Below are 20496 nucleotides of genomic sequence, written 5' to 3' on the forward strand. Positions count from 1 at the left end.
AGCTTTGAAGATTATACAGACCTTCCTTGGATGTGGCAATGTCACTACTTGAAAGAGTCCCACCTGGAGCTGACTGGCTTGCACCAGAAGATGGCATGAGTGAGAAATAAACCTTGATTGGGTTAAGCTATGGAGTTTTGGGGATTATTTGTACAACAGTTAGAATTATTTATCATCGATTAAGTCACATAGCTTTTTTAAAACAAGATAAAATTAAAATACTTAACATAATAGTAAGTTGGGAATTATTTATGATTGATTAGATCATATAGCTTTTTAAAAGCAAGATAAAATTAAAATGCTTAGCACAGTAGTAAGTTGGGAAGGGATAACTGGAGTGAAAAGTGGTCTTGGAAAGTAAAGGTCTTAGCTAACTTTTAACTTTAATTAAATAATTCCTAAGGTAACCACTCAAAGAATAAAAACAGAGAGGTTTGCAAACCAATAAAGGAGAAAAATGGAACAGGAAAAATAAACAGTCCAAAATAAACCAGGAATTGAGGAAGAGAGGGGGAGCCTGGGTAACTCAGTTGGTTAAGCATCTGCCTTCAGCTCATTTCATGATTCCAGGGTCTTGGGACCAAGCCCAGCAGGGAGCCTGCTTCTCCCTCTCCGTCTCCCCCACCACCACTGCTCATGCTCTCTCTCTAAATAAATAAATAAATAAATAAAATCTTAAAAAAATAATTGAAGAAGAGAGTACAAAAATACTAGGACAGATGAAGCAAATAGAACCCCCAAAATATGATAGACACAAATCCAAACATATCAGTATTCACAATAAAGTAAGTGGGCTAAATGTTTTGGTTAAAAGACAAAGATTGGATTGTCAGAAGTAAATAAGAATCCAAAATCTGACTGTATGCTATTTACAAGACTCATACAAAAATCCTAAAGGTATACAAAGGTCGCAAGAAAAAGGATGGGTAAAGATACATCATGCAAATTCTATATCAAAAGAAAACAGGGTTATTTAATTAATAGGAGGCAGATGAGATTTTTTTTAAGGCAAAAAGCAGTTTTAGGGAGAAAGAAGGTCAATTCTTACTGATAAAAGTTTCACTTTACAGGGAAGATATAACAACTTAAAATATGTATGCGTTTAATAACACAGCCTCAAGATAGAACCATAAGGAGAAACAGACCATGCCATAATCATAGTGGGAGATATTTTTATACACTACCATCTCAGTAATTGCTAGAACAGGCAGACAAAAATAATCAGGGATTTAGAATATTTGGACCACACAATGAACTTTCTTTACCCAATGGATATATGCAGAGTATTGTACAGTACAACTGCAGAAGACACCTTTTCAAGTGAATAAGGAACATTTTCAACATGCTGGGCCAAAAGAACATTACAATAAATTTCAAAACATTAAACATGCAGTGTATGTTCTCTGACTATAATACAATTAAGATAGAACTCGATGGCATAAAGATAACCAGAAATTAAAAACCATGCTTCTAATTAACCTTTGAGTCAAAGAAGAAATCAAATTTGAAATTAGAAAATATTTAGACCCAAACAACAAGGAAAATTCTACATATTAAAGCAATTCTTAGAAGGAAAAGAAGTCTTCAATGAATATATTGGAAAGGAAAATAGGTTGAAAATTCCATCTTAAGAAGTTAGAAAAGCGTAAAATTTGTAGGACGGAGGATATAATTAAGCAAAGATGCAGGATTGCTTCAAAGAGAAAACATCAATGAAGGAGAGGAGACCAATGAGCTAAAAGTTGGTTCTTTGAAAAGACTAATTAAATTGAGGACCTTTGGCAAGGCTAATAAGAACAAACAAGAGAAGGGGCGCCTGGGTGGCTCAGTCGGTTGAGCGACTGCCTTCGGCTTAGGTCATGGTCCCGGGGTCCTGGGATCGAGTCCCGCATCGGGCTCCCTGCTCAGCGGGAAGCCTGCTTCTCCCTCTCCCTCTCCCCCTGCTTGTGTTCCCTCTCTTGCTGTGTCTCTCTCTGTCAAATAAATAAATAAAATCTTTAAAAAAAAAAAAGAACAAACGAGAGAAAACACAAATCAGCATTTTTAAAGAAAGAAAAGGGTAACATAAGTGCAGGTGATATAGACCCTTAAAATATAATGGCATAGCATACACGACTTTATGCCAAAAAACTTGAAAATTTAAATAAGGGAAATTTTTAGAAAAATATAACTTACCAAAACCAATTTGAGAAACAGAAAACCTGACTAGTTCCACAGCCAGTAAGAAAATTAAGTCAGTCATGAAAAATCTTGACCTCAAATAGCCTTATTGGTGAATTCTACTAACCCTATAAGGAATAAGTAATTCCAATCTTACCCAAAGACTGGATGTAGAGGAAGAGGACTACTTCTCACCTCTTTTTATGGAAATTAGCACAACCTTGATACCAGATGCAAACACCTGGCAAGTGCAACGTAGGAAGGAAAATTACAAGCTAAATATTACTCATCAATACAGATGAAAAAATTTTAAGCAAATTATAAGCACACTGAATCTTCCATTGTATAAAAAAATGTATCATAATCAAGTTGGGTTCATCTGAGGAAGGCAAAGTTGATTTAACAGTAGAAAATCAATTAATATAATTCACCACTTCAATGCATTAAAGGACAAAAATCATTTGATTATCTTAATACATGCAGAACAATTGTCTGATAAAATTAAACATCCATTCATGATAAATATTCTTAACAAAAGAGAACTTCCTAAACTGATAAGGTTTCTTTTTTACCTTAAAAAAAAAATATTAGACCCGGTGAAATATTGAAAGCACTCTCTTTGAGATCAGGAAAACATCAGCAAGAATGTCTGCTATTAACACTCCCTTTCAACAGTATACTGGACATCCTAATCATCACAATAGTGTAGTTAAAAGAACCAAATGTTATAAGCATTAGAAAAAAAGAAACAAAACTCACTATTTGCATATGATATGACTGTGTTAAAAAATTTAAGAGATTATATGGATAAATCAGAATTAATAAGAAATTTCTGGATACAAAAGTACTAAGCAGCAAAATGTTAGCCAAAAAAAAAAAAACATTCAGAAAAGGACATTTAAAAAAAGATTTCATTTATAATAGCATAATGAACTAGGGAATATTTAGGAATAAATCTAACAAAAGATAGAGAAAATTCCTTATGGAAAAAATTATAAAGCTTTAGGGAGAGATTATACAACTATTGAAAGATTAAAAAAATGGAAAGTGTGTGTTTTCATAGGTCAGAAGACTACATAATGTAAAGGTTGCATTTCTTCCCAAATTGATGTATAAATTATTACAGTCCCAATAGAAAGAACAACAGTTTGTGTGTATGTGGGGGATGTAACTTGGCAAGTTGATTCTAAAATGAATTAATGGAGGTGCAGGGGCCAAGATATTCTTAAGAAGTAAAACAAGATGGGTTACTTGCCTTACAGATACAGATACCCTCAAAGTAATTGCAGTACTTAAGACATGTGGTATAGCTACAAGGACAGACCAGTGGATGCATGGAGCCAGGATTTCAACAGTGGGAAGTTAGGCAATGTACTTTGAGAGGGAGCAAAAAGCAAGAAAGAAGACACAGAATTTTCATTTCTTCCTTCTTTCCTTTTTTTCCTCCTTTCTTTCCTTCTTTCTTTCAGTCAGCAAGTGTTTATTGAGTTCCTACTACGTGCTGGGCTTTGGGATAGAATGGTAGACAGAGGGAATATTTGGCTTTAGTATTTGCTAGGGTTTTGCCAAATGCAAAAATGTGAAGGGCTAGAGCCAAAAGGTGGTTGAGTTTCTTTTAAGGGTATAGTAATACTGATGGAGCATGGTATCTTAGTCAGGTAATGAGAAATGGGGAGATGGTGGAGGAGGAGGACTAAAGGCCCCCAGGAAAGCATGGGGTTAGTGGCCGTAGTTAGGGAATGGTGAGATGAGCAGCATGTCAGGATCAGGAAGGTGGGGGTAGAGGGGCTGGTGCCTGGAGAATTCTGTAGGCCTAGGCTATGGAGTAAACCTGCCTATTTGTGGTTGTTTGAGAATACAGGCTTCTTGGAATTGGCAAAAGAAGCATGTAGACTTGAAAACACCAAGCTTGTATTTCTCCAAGCGTGCTAAAAATGTTCATATTTTAGTAGGAAACTAACTTCAGGCCCTCCCAGGGCATAGGGAGTATGGAATCCTGCTCCCTCAAAGTTTGTGCATGCGTGTCGTACATGGACCATCAACTGGTGGCCTGCCTCTTGACATCGTTTTCTAGATATTTAGAGAAATCTGTCCTTCTAAAAATGTCCTTCTAAAAATCTGTCCTTCTAAAACACTAAAAGTGTTTTAATTCCTATCTTCTCAAGTTTCCAGGTTACAGGTAAAGGGCCCTGTAAGCCCACTATGCCCTTCTCTCCATAGGACAATGAAAGACATCATCTCAGACAGATGTCACTAACTGGTGGTCCATGACACAAATGTGTCCCAGGATGTGCTTCATTTTGGCTTTTAGAGTGCCTTTTTAAAAACTGGATTAGTAGCCAGTATTAGAATCTGGATTTCTTGTTTCTCATGAAAAGTTGCAAACTATGACAATGATGGATAGGGCCACCTCTTTGGCATAAGTCACCCTGACTCCTATGTAAATGCCTCTCTCTGGAGTCATGCTCTGTGTTGGGTCTGCCTACCTGTGTACGTGGGACAAATATCCAGTGCCAAGATCTCTTGCTTGGCCAGCTTTATGTCATCACCTGCTTGATTCCTGCAGGCCTTTGAGTTTGCCACCCCACTGCAGGTAAACCAAGTCGGGGAGCTCAGTGCTGCTTTGCTGGCTCCCACAGGCCCCAAGCAGACTTTCTGGCCTAGAAGTAGACCTGATGAGATTGCTGGGCATTCTCTCCTTCACTCTGTCCTCTCTTTCCAAAGCTGGACACTGGACCCTATTTGGCACTGAGAGAATACTGAGGATGGTCATTAGCCCACGCTAACAAGCCATGCCATGTTATGTCAAGGGGTTAGCACTGTGCCTGACACATTGTCAGTGCTCAAGAAACAGTAGCTGCTATGATTATCATTGTTATTGTTATTTGATAAGAGAACAGGAGGGTGCAGATGAAGGGGCCCAGCCCCAGAAATTAGAAGGCATGCCCCCACTTTGAGTAAGTAGAAAGGATCAAGTCTCCAGCTTCCTGCACAGGGACAGGAGAGGAAGAGTTTGCTGGTTGGTGAGGTCCCCAAAGGACAGTATCTGTTCTGAGGGGTGTGGCTCCCTGAATGTGGAAGGAGTTTCCCCAAGTTGCCAAGACAGAACATTACCAAGCGGAATGTCCGCAGCACTGACAGGCTCCCCTTCTTGGCCGCACCCAGCTCTATCAGGCTCACAGTGACAATGATGCTGTCAAAGATGTTCCATCTCTTCTGGAAGTAATAGTAGGGGTCGAAGGCAATGATTTTGAAGACCATTTCAGCAGTAAAAAACACAGTAAAGACCTGTGGTTGGAAACAAGGATCCATCTCAGCAGGGTCTGTGGGGTCAGGGGGTAATAACAAATAGGACAACAGGGAAATGTCTAGTTTAAAAATAAAATAACAAATAATTTCATTTTGTTTTTATTCATGTTCTATATACTCTGTGGGCTCTTGAAGGACTGGGGATGGGAACACTCAGCGTGACAGCATAGAGAAATCTCTGGACCAGTGCTTAGGTGATATGCATTAGAACCCATGCTTCGGTGTTTTCATAAGAATGGTGGTAGAGATGGATGATCATTAAATAATAATTATTATGTAATTATCTAAATGAGAAGTCAATCTGGTTCAGTTGTTTAAAGCCTTGGATTGTAGGGCAACACAGACCCAGATAAAAATCCAACTTAGCCATGTTCGAGCTTGTGAAAGCAGACACAGGTCAATTTCCTCATCTGTATAATGGGCATAAAATGAGATAATGCATATGCAATTCTCAGCAAAGGTCCTGGCCAATAGCAGCAACTCACTAATAAATAATAGCTGTTAAACTAGAACAATAATAATAAATTCTAAGATTCTTTCAGCTCTGAGTGTCTTTAGTTTGTCTTAAACAGGACAGGATTCTGACACTGAGAGAGGTCAAGCCCAGGCTCAGGTCATGGGAAAAGTAGCAGGGAAGGGAGACAAGTAAGGAAGAAGGGTTAGGTGCTATTTTCTCTTTGCTCTTAGCAAAGCCTCTCGCCAGCCTGGGAAACAGAGGTGGTTGCATCCCCTTTACACAGAAGGAAAGGCTGGGAGTTTAAGTGATCTGCCTAATACCACAGACTGCAACTGTGTAATTCAAAGAGCATGCACAGCGTGCCCTTTGTAGACAAGTGAGGTGTGGGAGGGTAGCGCTGAGGTCCCGTGTCCTACTGAGACCTGGGTCAACTGGCTCCATCGTCACGGGCTGTGCCATCTTGGGCAGGATACTCAATCTCTCTTAGTCTCAGTGCCCTCTTTGGGGTTGTGAGGGTGGTGATAGCTTCATAACATTGTTGTGTCATAAAGATAACACTTACAAAGCACCAAACTCTGCCTGCCTTTCTTGCTTTCTTTTTAAAACATGGCACCATGCTCTGTCCCAATGGTAAAGGCCTTTTTCCTTTCTTGTTACAACTTCTCCAGCTTTAAAAATGAGAGTGTGGACTTTAAGGTCTCTTCCTTAAGACCCTCTGTGGTCTATGCTGACTTCTTGGAAATAAGCTCTTCCTTCTCTTTCCACTTCCCCTCTTCATATCAACTTTAAATAGAACGCAGCCTCTCAGCCCAGGTGCTGCCAAAACATAAGGCATGCTATGCTGGTTCCATAGTGTCCCAGGACCTGCTGGAATCCTCTTCACATCACTGGATTCTGGGAGAACGGGAGGTTTCTAGGGAAGAGTAGTCACATTTCCCCTGAGACCCTTCCTTCTACCTAAGTTTATAGCCTATGAGGAGTTGGAAGAGAGGGACGATCCTGGCAGACCAAACAGTCCACCTCTAGTGGGGTGGACTCTGCAGGGGACATGGAGGCAGGATCCCGACCTTGTTAGCTTCTGTTTACCATGTAGTGAAGTCCAGTATGGGTTTTATCTTATTAAAAGCAAATAATACTAAAAAGAAATAATGGAGGACAACTTAAAGTAGCATACTGTCCAAACCAGATACAAAAGAAAAGTTCTGACTCCCTGGTGCTTTTGTTACAACAGCAACATTTCCATGTTCCCTCCCACCCATTGTCTTCCCCGCCCCACCCCCACTCTGTCTGCCCTTAAATGACATCGTTGAAAAACCATCACCATTGTGTTTTGCAGTCATAAAAGCAATAGAACTAGGAGGAAACTCTGCAAGTCCGTAGGCTGTCTTTAAATGGGGAAGTGACATTTATCCTAATTTCAACATAGAGGCAGCTGAGATCCAGAGAATTCAAGGGCCTGACCTAAGTTCTATAAAGAGGGAGCTAGCTGCCCTTCAGTCAGGACTCTCTAGGTCCATTTCCCTGTGCTGGTTTGTCCAAAAGCAATTTGCATCAGCTCAGCCGGGCTCTCCAGACTTGACTTCCTGCTCTCAGTGCCACCACATGTCCAACACCACCCCTCTGCTCTCAGCTAGCTGTATCAACACTCCAATGAATGAAGGCACGCTGCTACCTTACCCAAAGCCTCCCCTCCATGACAGCTGGGCAAAGGCTGCCAGTGCACTCACAATGTTGCCTATGTGGAGCATGGCTTCAAAGGTGGTGCTCATGCCGTGGTGCTCCATGGCCATGAAGAGTGTGTTCACCACAATGCACAAGGTGATGGTGAGCTCTGCAAAAGGGTCCGTCACAATCCCAAAGAGAAGCGTCTTGAACTTCACCCACGTGGGGCAGCACTCCCAGATCAGATACTTCTGAGCCAAGCTGGTCAAGCAGGGTGGGCACCTCCGTTCAGACTCCTCGAATTCTGTATCACAGATGTGGTTGATGACAGCTGTCAGCCATGCATCCCCTCAGACTCCCATGCCCTAGACCTTGTCAATACTAGTATCACTTGTGGTCTCCACCCCAGCACCCTGCTCTGATGACCATATCCTACTTTCTGAGCTCCTTCAGTCCAGCAAGTGCAGTCCAATCTCTGTCCTCATTTAGTCGCCCAAAGCATGGACTCTACACTTTTTAATTGCCCATCACCTATGTCATGTTCTTAGTTCTCAGTTTACCTTGCTTAGATTTCACATCCACCCCTCTATATACCCCCTTGCAGACATGCTCAGTTCCCTTGCCCTTCTCCACTCCTCTTCTCCCCTGAATATGCAGACTCCTCTGCACCTACACCCAACCATGTAAACCTGGTTGTATAGAAAACTATATGGAAAAACTATGGTCCCATCAGCAATTCATGAACCCCAGTTTGTCACAATCCAGAAATCCTGCTGTTTCTCCATTTCAGTCCACTTCTTCAGTCTTCCAGACTAACATTTCTCATTTCCTCTCTTTCCTCCAACCTCCCCCTATCTACTCTCTCTTTGCTGACCAGCTCCTTTTGATTTCCCTCAGAATATAGAACCACTCACAAAAGAACTTCCTCTTCATCCTTTCACTGAGTCTCCAAGGAATCTACAAGTCCGTTCCCATGTTCTGTACCCTGCCCAGCACATGAGCTCACTCTACTCTTACCTGTGTACCTGCTCAAGGCCTGTGTCATCCCCTTTCTCTGCCCTCTAGACTATTCCCATCAGCACATGAACATGCTTTAAGTGTATCTCTTCAAAAGATCTCCCTGGAACCCTTGTTATTCTTCATCTAGTGTCCCCTTAACACCAAAATTCCTTGTAAGAGTTTTCTACACTTAACTTTCTCACTTCTGTTCCCTCCCTGACCCCTGGAATCAGGCTTTTACCTCTTCCACACTTAAATTATCAATTTCTAGTTATCCCCTTACTCTGCCTCTCACAACATTGGACAGAATTTGTAATGCTGTCCTTGAAATCCCTTGTCTATCTTCCAAGACATCACAACCTCTCGGTTTTTCTCCAATATCAGTGACTGCTTCTTCTCAATTTAAGTTCCTGTCTCTTCTTTTTCTGCCTCTGAATGTTGGAGATCCAAGCATTCTTTCCTTGATATTTCTTTTTTTCTCTCTCTAGGTAATCTCAATCTTAAAAAACCTGTCGCTATGCTATCTGCCCCCAGATTATATGTTGAGTTTATGATCTTTTCCTTAAGTACCAGGCTCATCTCTAGCTGCTTCCACTAAATCTCCATGTGGATGGGTCCTCAACAGAGGGCAACTATATGGCTTTAGGTCTATCTATAAATTCCCCTGTAAGATATGCACTCTGCAGATATACCAGCCCATGTGGCAAGGAAAGATGATGTCCATTGTTTATAATAAGAATAATATAGTAATAATAATAGAAACAACTGATAAAGTCCATTATGAAAAAAGATGAGACAGATTTATCTATGGAGATGAAAAAAAAAACTTTATATATATATGATGTGATGTGATGTGTGTGTGTGGTGTGTGTGTGTGTGTGTGTGTGTGTGAATGCATAGAATATTGCATGAAGGATACAAGAGAAACTGAGAGTGCACTAGGATACTGGGGAGCAGCAAGAATCTTTAGTAGGAGAGAGACATAGTTTGCATTGTATATGCATCTGTAGTATTTGAATTTTTTTGCTATATATATTTTTTCAAAAGAAAGGAATTTATAGAAATAAATATATGCTCCCAAATTTTGCTGTTTTATTTTCCCATAAGTAAATTAAAAAATTGTGTGTAGTCAAATTTATCCACGTTGTTCTTTATGTTTTCTTGCTTTCATGCCTTGCATATAAGCTATTCTCATTGCAAGATTTAAAAAAATACCTATACACATTTTCTTCTAGTTCTTTTGTAGCTTTACCTTTCCCTTAAAATTTTAGTGCATTTGGAGTTTATTTTGAGTAAGGATTAAGATATTGATCCAGTTTATTTTTTTCCAACCTCTGGTTATTTACATCCACACTGTTTATTGCATAATATCTCATTTTCCAAAGGATTTGAAATTTAATTTTGGTCATAAGTTATTTCCATATATGCCCATATACTTTCATAAGCAAGTGTCCATTTCTCTTCCATAGATAAAACTATTTATTTTTACTATCACACTGCTGTAATGACTTATAATCTTTGTAAGCCTTAAAAATCTTCAAAACATTTTGTCAAATAAAGTAAAAAATTAACTGAGAAAAATAATTGTGGCTCATGTCATAGACAAAATGCTCATTTCATTAGTATGTAAGAACTCTTAAAAATCAATGAGAAAAAGATCAAACCAATAGGAAAATGATTAGTTTCTAAAGGGAAAATTCAAGTGGTTTATAAATATTTGAAGAGATTTCCAATAATACTTAAAATGAGGTAAATGCAAAATAAGAAGATATTATTTCATGGAACAGATTAACAAAGATAAAACAGTTTGATAATTGTGTTTGGGAGGATGTGGATTGAAAGCCAGTATCACCCATTGCTTGGGTGGGTGAAAGTTGATATATTTATGCAGAACATCCATTGTTGTTCAAAACTAAAAATGCTTACCCCCTATGACAAAGCAATTTCACTTTGAGGCATTTAACCTATAGTACACGTAGAAAATGATGTATTGACCGCAGAATTTACTTTCCATCAAGAAGGGAATGGCTAACTAAATTATGGTATGTCTATACAACATAATACTAACAGTTAGTGGAAAATATAAGGGTACTTATGTGGAATGGTTTTCAAAATATATTCATAGAAAAAAATTATGGCACAGAATAGCATATATGATATGCTACCATTTGCAAGGGAGAAGAAAGACTATATATTTTTTGATTGAACATAATGGAATATTTTTGGGAGGAAACACAAAGCAACTGGTTTGGACATTGTTTCTGGAGAGGAGAGTTGGATAGACAGAGGAATATTTCCCTTTTTTTATATGTCCTTTAGTATGTTTTAAATTCTGTATAGCATATTGCCTATACAGGGGCACCTGGGTGGCTCAGTCATTAAGCGTCTGCCTTTGGCTCAGGTCATGATCCCAGGGTCCTGGGATCGAGCCCCGCATCGGGCTCCTTGCTCCATGGGAAGCCTGCTTCTCCCTCTCCCACTCCCCCTGCTTGTGTTCCCTCTCTCACTGTGTCTCTCTCTGTCAAATAAATAAATAAAACCTTAAAAAAAATATTGCCTATTCAAACAAAAATGTTCTAAATAAAAATTTGATAAAGAGATTTTATTTAAAATAATAGAGCAAAGAATGTGCTGCTCTTTCTACTTCCAGAAATCAACAAAAGCGTCCAGGAGACTGAGAAATAGAAATGCAAATTCTTGGCAATGATTTTGTGGATTTGATACCAAAAGCAAGTCAACTAAGCAAATGTAAACACATAGAATGACATCAAACTAAAAAGCTTCTGCACAGCAAAGCAAACCATCAACAAAAGGAAAAGGCAACTTATGGAATGAGAGAAAATATTTGCCTGCCACTTATCTGATAAGGAGTTAATATCTAAAATATATAAATAACTCCTACAAATCAGTAGCAGAAAAACAAATAATCTGATTTTTAAATGGGCAAAGGAACTGAATAAACATTTTTTCCAAAGAAGATATACAAATGGCCAACAGGTACATGAAAAGGTGCTCACATCATGAATCAGCAGGGAAATGCAATTAGAAACACAATGAGATATAACTTTACACCTGTTAGAATGGCTGTCATCAAAAAGACAAGAGATAATAAGTGTTGGCAAGGATGTGGAGAAAAGGTAATCCTGTGCACTGCTGGAGGGGATGTAAATTGGTGCAGCCACTGTGGAAAACAGTATGGAGATTCCTCAAAACATTAAAAATAGAACTACCATGTGATCCAGCAATTCCACATCTGGGTATATCCAAAGGAAATGAAATCACTATCTCAAAGAAACATCTGCACTCCCCATGTTTATTGCTGCCTTATTCACAATAGCCAAGATATGGAAACAATCTAAGTGTCCATCAATAGATGAATGGATAAAGAAGATGAGAGACACATCCACCCACCCATACACACCCCTCCCCCCAACACGGGAATATTATTCAACCATGAGAAAGAAGGAAATCTTGGTGTTTGCCCTCAAACTTGAGGGCATTATGCCAAGTGAAATAAGTCAGACAGAGCAAGGTAAATACTGATACTACACGGTATCACTTCTATGTGGAATCTTAAAAAAAAAAAAGATGAATGTGTGAGGTGTGACAGATGTGTTCATTACCTAGATAGGGAAATCCTTCCACAATGTATCCATATATCAAATCATCATAATGTACACTTTAAATATCTTACAGTTTTGTCAATTATTCTTCCAAAACTGAAAATAATAAATAAAAGAATGTGATGGGCGCCTGGGTGGCTCAGTTGGTTAAGTGACTGCCTTCGGCTCAGGTCATGATCCTGGAGTCCCTGAATCGAGTCCCACATCGGGCTCCCTGCTCGGCAGGGAGTCTGCTTCTCCCTCTGACCCTCCCCCCTCTCATGTGCTCTCTCTCTCAAATAAATAAATAAAATCTTTAAAATAAATAAATAAATAAAAGAATGTGCTGCCCCTCTGCTTCCAGAAACCACTAAAGGCATCAAATCTGAGAAATAGAAATGCAAACTCTATTTTTGATGAAACTAGGAAACATCTGTAAAACTCAAATCATAAGTTCTGCGCAAAGGTTATCAAATATAGCATAGGTCAGTCAGAGTACAGGAGAATGCTCTGAAAGGACACTTGAGATGACAGATATGTAAACCGGCAAAGCATAGTTTTCTAAAGCAGTTGACACATCCTGGGGGCAAAATCAACAATCTCTAGTTGAAACAAAAGCAGGCACTTCCCTGGACCTATTTTGGCACTAAAAAGCACAGGAAGCAGTGTTGAATGAGAAATCTTGCAGATGCGCCATTATGGCAGGAAGCGCCTGTCTGTGAGGCAGGACAGGAAAAGGCTCAGCCTTGTAAACAGCCTTCACATTGCTGATCTTGAATGTCTGGGGAGATACAGAGTCTAAGAGAATCATGCACTTGCTAGCTTGGAACATGATCACAGCTCTTCCCCTAAAAGAATCTCCTGCAAAAAGCTAATCCAGAAAGAAATTTCTTCCTTTCCTTCTGCTACAATTAGAGATGCCATTTCTCCTATTAATACTCTCCACTTGTGCATCCTCTCTTGCCATGTCAGGAATCTATTGAATATTCTCTCTCTTTCCTTTATCTTCAGTCTTTTCCATTCTCATAGACCCTCCCCATTAGCATGTAAATATACTTTTTTAAAACTCCATACAAGAAAATAAATAAGCAATGCTACTTACACCCTGGTGACGTTTTACTATTTCCTTCCCTTCACAGGCAAACTTTTGAAAAAGTTGTCTATATACAATATCTCCTTCTCCTCCCACCACACCTCCATTCTTCAACTCCTCCCCTACTCTGCCAATCCTCACTTCTTGGATCACTAAAGACATCCCTGCAACTAAAGCCCCTGGACTCTTTTTGGGCTTGATTTTACTTGATTTTTCTACAGCATTGCCTCTTTTGACTTTTCTATTCTTCCTGAAGGAATTCAGACCCCTGGGTCTGTGTAGTATTCTTCTGGGTCTTCTATTTCTGAACATTCCTTCTCAGCTTCCTCTGCTGGCTCTGTCTCTTCTGCTCAATCACTAAACATCATAGTTTCTTTAGAACTCTGTCCCAGGTCTTCTCTTCTTACTCAATTCCCTTGACATTTTATCCACTTGCACCTTTCCAAAATTACCATCTACATTCAAACAGCTTTCAAATATGTATTTCTAGGTCACCCTCATCTTCTAAGTTCTAGACCCATTTATTGCAAATCTGACTTCCCACTGGAAATCCTTACCTGAATGTCTCAAGGGTGCCTGAAACCCGCTATGTCCCAGACTCAATTTATGATCTTTCCTCTCATCTTTCCTCAGTGAATCCCCCTTAAGTATTCCTTTTATGAGCTGTTGCACCAGTATCCCTTCAGTTGCTTATGCCAGAACCATGTGAACCACCAAGTCCTGAATCTTATGTCCCTTAGATAGCTCTTAATCCTCCCATTTCTCAACACTCCTACGGCTACCACCCCAAAGTCCAGGCATTGCCATCTCTCAGCTAGTTTCCTCCCAACTGGTTTCCTTGCCAACACTCTTCCCCTCTTAATTCCATTCTCTACACGTATTCAGAGTAACCTTTACAAAATGCAAATGTAGCTCCCCTGCCTCCAATCCTTTAATGGCACCTCACTGCTTTTAGGATGAAGTCCAAAATCCTTAATTTGGTATAGGAAATTCTGTAGGTTTGGCCCTAGTCCATCTCTCCAGCCTTATTTTGAGCCCCTCTCCTCCTTGCTCTCTGTGTTCCCGCCACATCAGGATTTTTCATTTCTTCAAATATTATGCTCTCTTCTGCTTCAGAGATTTTGCTGTCCTTTCTGCTTGGAATACCTCCTCAACTCCAGGTTAAACTTACCATATTTCCTTTAGCATCCTGAACTTCTCCTTCAAGACACTCAGCACCCTGGTAATAACTTGTTCCAAGTCCCTCTCTCCCACTCAGCATGAGGGCAGAGACTGGGTTGTACTTACTGTTGTGCTCCTGCTTCTGGTCTTCTGGTCTGGACAACTGCCAAGTCTTAGCTTGTGTGCCAAGCATAGATGGTTCACGTGCCCTGAGCTCAGTGAATTGCCAAGTTCTTATTGGCTTGAGCCAAACTTTCTCAGGCACAATCACTCCCAGAGAGGTGGCCTCTGTAAATCCTATCACAACTCAGACAGTGCCAAGAACCCTTCATGTACTCTGTGAGTGTCGTGGGTATTATGTCCGACCAGAGAAGATCAGAGGTCATCTGCCCTACGCTCAAACAACTTTGACCTCTTTGCCCTAATCTGAAGTTGTCTTTACCCATATTCTCTTAAAAATGTCAATGTATCTCCTGCTTTTCCTAGTCTATTCACACAGCATCTTCCTTGAGGGGAGTCTGTCCTACCTCAGGATATCTGATCATTTCTATTCTCTTCCTATTTATCAGTGCAGGTCATTATAATTAGCATCATCCCCAAATGTCACTTTTGTGTATCACTCTCATTCACCATTCATTCAACAACTGTCTGTTGAATGCCTACCATATGCCAAGCACTGCTCTTCCAGGTACTGGAAATCTAACTGTGAGCAAAACAGACACATCTCTGCCCTTGTTTACAATTGAGTAAACAAGAATAGCTAACATCTGCTGAACATTTACTAAGTGCCCATTGTGGTCTAAGCACTTTACTTATGCTAATTCACTTAATCCTCAAAAAACATTACAAGATAAATACATTTTCACTATTTTACAGGTGAGGCAATTGAAGCATAGAGCAGTTAATAGAGCTCCAAAGTTGCACAGCTTACCCTATGTGGCAGAACCAGGATGCCAACCCAGGCAGTTTAGCTCCAGGGTCTGTGTTCTTAACTATTATCCTCTGTTGTTTCTCATTGATTCTGAGACCTCTTTTGTTCTTACCTGAGTTGGGCTGTGTTTGGAACACTCATTTTTTTAATTCTTGTCTCATTCCTGCAAAATACATTGCATTTGCCATTCATCTGTATAGAAGTCTTTCCCCTAGGTTCTAAGAAGTCTGAATCCCTTACTTCATTCAGATTTCTGGTCTCCTTAGGGAGAATGGCCTTCTGCATCTACCTTATCTGAAATAGCCCCTCTGTAGTCCTCTATTCCCCATCTCCTTCCCTACTTTATTTTTTTCCTACTTCTTATCACTACCTGAATATCTACTTGTGTTTATTATCTGTATACCCTGGTCCCCAGAATGTAAATTCCATGTGTGCAGGCTTCTATCTTGTTCACCACTGAATTCCCAGCACCAGAATAATGACAGACATATAGTAGGTGCTGAATAAATGCTTGTTGAATAGTAAATAAATGAAAAAAAAAAGGAGGGAGCTTGATAGTTTTGGGGAATAAATGAAAAAACAAGCTGTTTGTATTTAACATTAACTGTTTGATGGCTAATAGCAAAAAGAAAAAAGAATCCAAGCAACTCACCTGGCCAATAAAAAATCACAAGCATAGGGGCACCTGGGTGGCTCAGTTGGTTGAGCGACTGCCTTTGGCTCAGGTCATGATCCTGGAGTCCCTGGATCGAGCCCCGCATCGGGCTCCCTGCTCAGCGGGGAGTCTGCTTCTCCTTCTGACCCTCCTCCCTCTCATGCTCTCTGTCTCTCATTCTCTCTCTCTCAAATAAATAAATAAAATCTTAAAAAAATAATAAAAAATAAAATTCTTAAAAAAAAAATCACAAGCATAGCAGCATAGTTACATTCTAAACAGCCATGAAAATTGCTAGGCATACAGACATTATTACAATGAAATGTGATTTTTAAATAATGACTAATGAGGGAAAATAATATGAGAGAATATGTATAATATGTACACACTGTTACTGAAATGTGTACACATTTCACACACAAAAAAACTCATGTATGCAAGAAATGTAACTTAAAGGTTTTTTCCCCCCATGAATGAATTCAATATATACTGCAAGTCCCCAACCTGGGGACCTTGTTTTAGTTAATTCAATGTCTGCTACTACTTCACCATCTTAAGTTGTGTCTGAGTTCTGGAGGGCGCAGGGTTCACCAACAGTGGAGTGTTGAGCTGGTCCTTGGTCATTGCCAAGTGTATTTTATGAGTCATCATAGTTCCCATGTGGTTTCTGGTGGGAGAGCTGCCCAGATGGCTGTTCCCTCTTTGCCTCTTACTCACTTCCTTCTCCAGCCCTCAACGGGGGCAAGGTCATCATCCAGCTACTCTCCTGCCATGCAGGTCACAGGGCACTCTCTGGGGCTGCCTCAGGTCTTTTCTACCCAGGTGGGTTATCTGCCTGCTCTATTATACAGTTTCTGTGCCATGCTGGGTATGTGGGTCTTTTCCTAAGACTTGCTACCTCTCGCTTCACCTAGAAAGTAAAGCATAGATTGGTTCTGTTTTCAAATCCCTCAAACATCTTTTTTTTGTTTGTTTCTTTTTTTGTTTTGCCATGCCCTCCCTCACAGTTAGGATTCAGCCCAGGACTGGTGGGTGAGCACACAGAGAGCCCTTTCTTAGAAACACACCAGCATCCAAGCTTCCTCTCCTTCCTTTAGCCCAGTACATGTTAAATTTGTCTAGGGGAGGCAAGTAACTGGACGGGACAAAAGCCATATTTTCCATACCCTGAGGCAAAATAAAGGCTGGATAAGAAGACAGGCTTTATACTCAGGGTAAGGAGGATGCAGTCATGCTCTTTGGGAACTTGAGTGTCAGGTGGCTGTGAACAAGTGCCACTGTCTTCCTCCAGCTCCTGGTTTGGTGTAAGCAATTGGAACACATCTCTGAGGAGGCTAAGTGGATTCCCATTTGATTGATGGAGCCCTGAATTAACAAGAATTTAGTTAAATTGACTGATTAATTTACTTAAATTATCTTCCAATGCTCAGCATAATGGGGGCTTGAGACAAAAATTAAGTTATAACCATAAAAGTTACAACCATGAAAAATGACAGGATAATTCTGCTGTATTTGAAAATTAAGGACGGTAAAATTTCTTGCATACCTGAGGTAGCTTGAAATTCTATGGTGCCTGCCAGATCACTTTCTCAAATTTAGTTTTGTGAATACATATGAAGCAGATGTAAATTTGAACAAGAGATGAAACTAGGGCATTAAAAACTCATTGGATTCTATTGTTTTTGAAAAAATTGTCCATACTTCTAAAAAAACACATTGATAAAGGGTGATGGGACCAAGGGCATAAAAAGGAGCAGTATTTAGGATCCCAGGACACAGATGGGTGACATCTTTGACACATGTTTGGGGCATCTCCTCTGCTGCTCAAATGCAGACTCATTGTAGCACAGTGGATGGATATTCCAATGAGTGGTACTTACCCTCGAGGACAGAGGTCATGATGCTGACAACACTCATTGCCCTTTGGGCTCGGAAAGGTTCATTCAAGTATTCTGCTGATAGGAAAGTCTTCTTCTGTCCTGCATCAAATGCCTGCTGGGACACAAACAGTCAGGATATTCCCCCAACTTGAAGTCATCAGTGGCAAATACAGGTCACTTAGCCTCTTATTGGCCAGTCTTGTGTGGTCACAAGTTGCCTGGTGAAGCTATGATCCTCTGCAGTTGTGCTTTGGGAAATGAGGCTGCTTCTTGAACTTGGGGTAAGAACTTAGGCATGAAGACCAAGACACAGAGTTGGGGGTACAAGCAGAGTCTAGGTTTGTAGCTAACTCTATAACCCAGGCTCACCTGAGACTCTGCAAACTCCTGCTTGAGAACAGGTCCCTGGGCACCAGGGTGGGGATGAGGGCTGTCTCAAGGGTTTCTACCCAAGGTAAGTGAGAGCTGCAGGAGCAGTGGACCAGGCAGTCATTCTAAGACTTTGTCTGCACTGTGCATACAGGTTCACAAAGACTTCCTCTCCAGGACAGGTTTTCTTGACCTCCTTTCTAATAGGCTCGTTTCCCTTCCCAGCATACAACCCAGTTCTAAACTCCACACAGTCCTTTTCTTTCTGAAGGAATATTTGTGTGTCTTGATTCTTCAGTGTTAGTTATCTGACACAATCCTTTGAGCCTTCCCTCTTTAGGCCTTCACTGGAAGTTCCATCTGGGTTCCATTCCCCTAACTTTAGTCACACACTACCCTGGATATGGGAAGTCCGGGGCCCATAGCAGCTGATTCGGCACTACACAACCATTCAGAATCCAAATCCGACAAGTATCTTTGAGCACCTGCCATAGGCGAAGCTCATAGGTATACAGTAGTAAGTGCCTTAATACATATAAAGAACGTTCAGAAAGTTTTCAACCATGAAGACTCAACAAGAGATGCTAGCAGCTATTGTTATTTGTCAGACACATGTGTATCAATGCAGGCACTTTATGATTCTATTTAACCCTTCAGCTATTTAGAAACCTTTTTAATGGGAGACTTGGGGGCTTGAAGAATTTAAGGAACTTGTTACAGGTGACTTGGCTGGTAAGTGGCACACCTGTGATTGAAACCCACATCCTTTTTTTTTTTTTTTTAAAGATTTTTTTTTTTTTTTTTTAAGGATTTTATTTATTTGACAGAGAGAGAGAGAGCACAAGTAGGCAGAACAGCAGGGAGAGGGAGAGGAAGAAGCAGGCTCTCCACCGAGCAGGGAGCCTGACGTGGGGCTCGATCCCAGGACCCTGGGATCATGACCTGAGCCGAAGGCAGCCGCTTAACCGACTGAGCCACCCAGGCGCCCCTGAAACCCACATCCTTGTGACACAGAAGGGCTTTAAGAGTTAATCTTGCACTAGCCAAGTAATTTATGAATCAATGTCAGAATATCTAGGAGAGTGGTAATCTAGGGAAAAATTCTTGAATGAGGTATTGTCTAGAGTGTTAAAGCACCTCTTTGTGTTGGTGATTCTCCTTTGGCTTCTGGAGACCCACTCTCCACCTTCTCTACCCTGCTCTGTGCCTGCGGAGGGTGGTCTGTACAAGCAGCATCACCCTCACCACCCTGTCCTGATCAGGCTCGGCCAATGAGAGGCACAGACAGAAGATCAGAGTCTGGAAGGAGAGAGGAGTAGGCTGTCACCTGGTTTCTTCCCTGCTAGGCTGTGGCTGGGTCGTGGCTGTGGTCTTCCACCTGGCTCACAAGTTCTGTTGGGCCACCCAGCTCTTGCTGGGTTCTGGTTCCGGTCCTTCCTCTCACTTCTTCAGCCTAAGCATGTAACAGCTCCCTACTATTGCTCATCTCTAGGTGCTTCACTGTCCCTCCTTAGTTCAGAGCCCAGTGTACACCTCTGTAAATACTTGAATAAACTCTCCCCACTTGCCCATTGGAGTGGTTCATCTGTTTCTTGCTGGGATCATATAACATCCAGTCAGAGATGGAGCTAAGGTAACCCTGTAGGACTTATGCAAGTCAGTAGAGCCATATCGTGGTCGGTTTACAAGTCTGTTTGCAAACTGCTCTGTGTCCCTGGCTAGACAGAGGGCAAATGAAAAACACTAGAAGCATCATTACTGAAACTAAAGGGAGAGCACAAATTAAATCACAGCTCTCAATCCAATAAGGAGTCCCTAGTTTGCCATTACACTCTGCCATTATTCTATTAAGAGTGCTTGCCAGTTAGTCGCTGTTGCCTAATTTGTACATTTTGGCAAGTTATTGCTTCTCTGAGTAAAGCAAGGGATACTTTGCGTCTGCTAATATCTGTCCAGAGCAACTCCCAGAATTTCACTGGATCCCATGTGCTAAGCCCAGCATAGTTTGCACAGAGCTACAGGCAGAAAGAGAACTTTCCATTTTTCTCATATTCATCCAGGGAACAAGCAGGCCTGTCTCTAAAGCAGTGATAGTGAGTGGGGACAGAAGAACACTGAAAAAAAAATGGGATCAACTGGAAAATAATTTGTATTTATGTACTGCAGAGTAAACCAGAAAACCTGTTTGACCTCAGGTAAACCCAACCCCTCTCTCTGG

General features: G+C 40.7%; 1 protein-coding gene across 2 annotated transcripts in view; it reads right to left on the reverse strand.

Moving 5' to 3' along the window:
- The window catches only part of SCN10A (sodium voltage-gated channel alpha subunit 10), an 81778-nt gene that overhangs the window by 34934 nt on the left and 26348 nt on the right, over positions 1-20496 (reverse strand). For both annotated transcript variants that reach the window (XM_031028263.2, XM_006733423.2), the window contains exons 12-14: positions 17910-18021; positions 7654-7892; positions 5275-5448 (exon numbers count right to left, since the gene is read on the reverse strand). In XM_031028263.2, the coding sequence (XP_030884123.1) occupies positions 5275-5448; positions 7654-7892; positions 17910-18021 (525 nt within the window). The remainder of the gene's footprint in view (positions 1-5274; positions 5449-7653; positions 7893-17909; positions 18022-20496) is intronic.

Source organism: Leptonychotes weddellii, chromosome 1, assembly GCF_054177405.1.
Source record: "Leptonychotes weddellii isolate Sample4059 chromosome 1, ASM5417740v2, whole genome shotgun sequence".
NCBI classification, from domain to species: domain Eukaryota; kingdom Metazoa; phylum Chordata; class Mammalia; order Carnivora; family Phocidae; genus Leptonychotes; species Leptonychotes weddellii.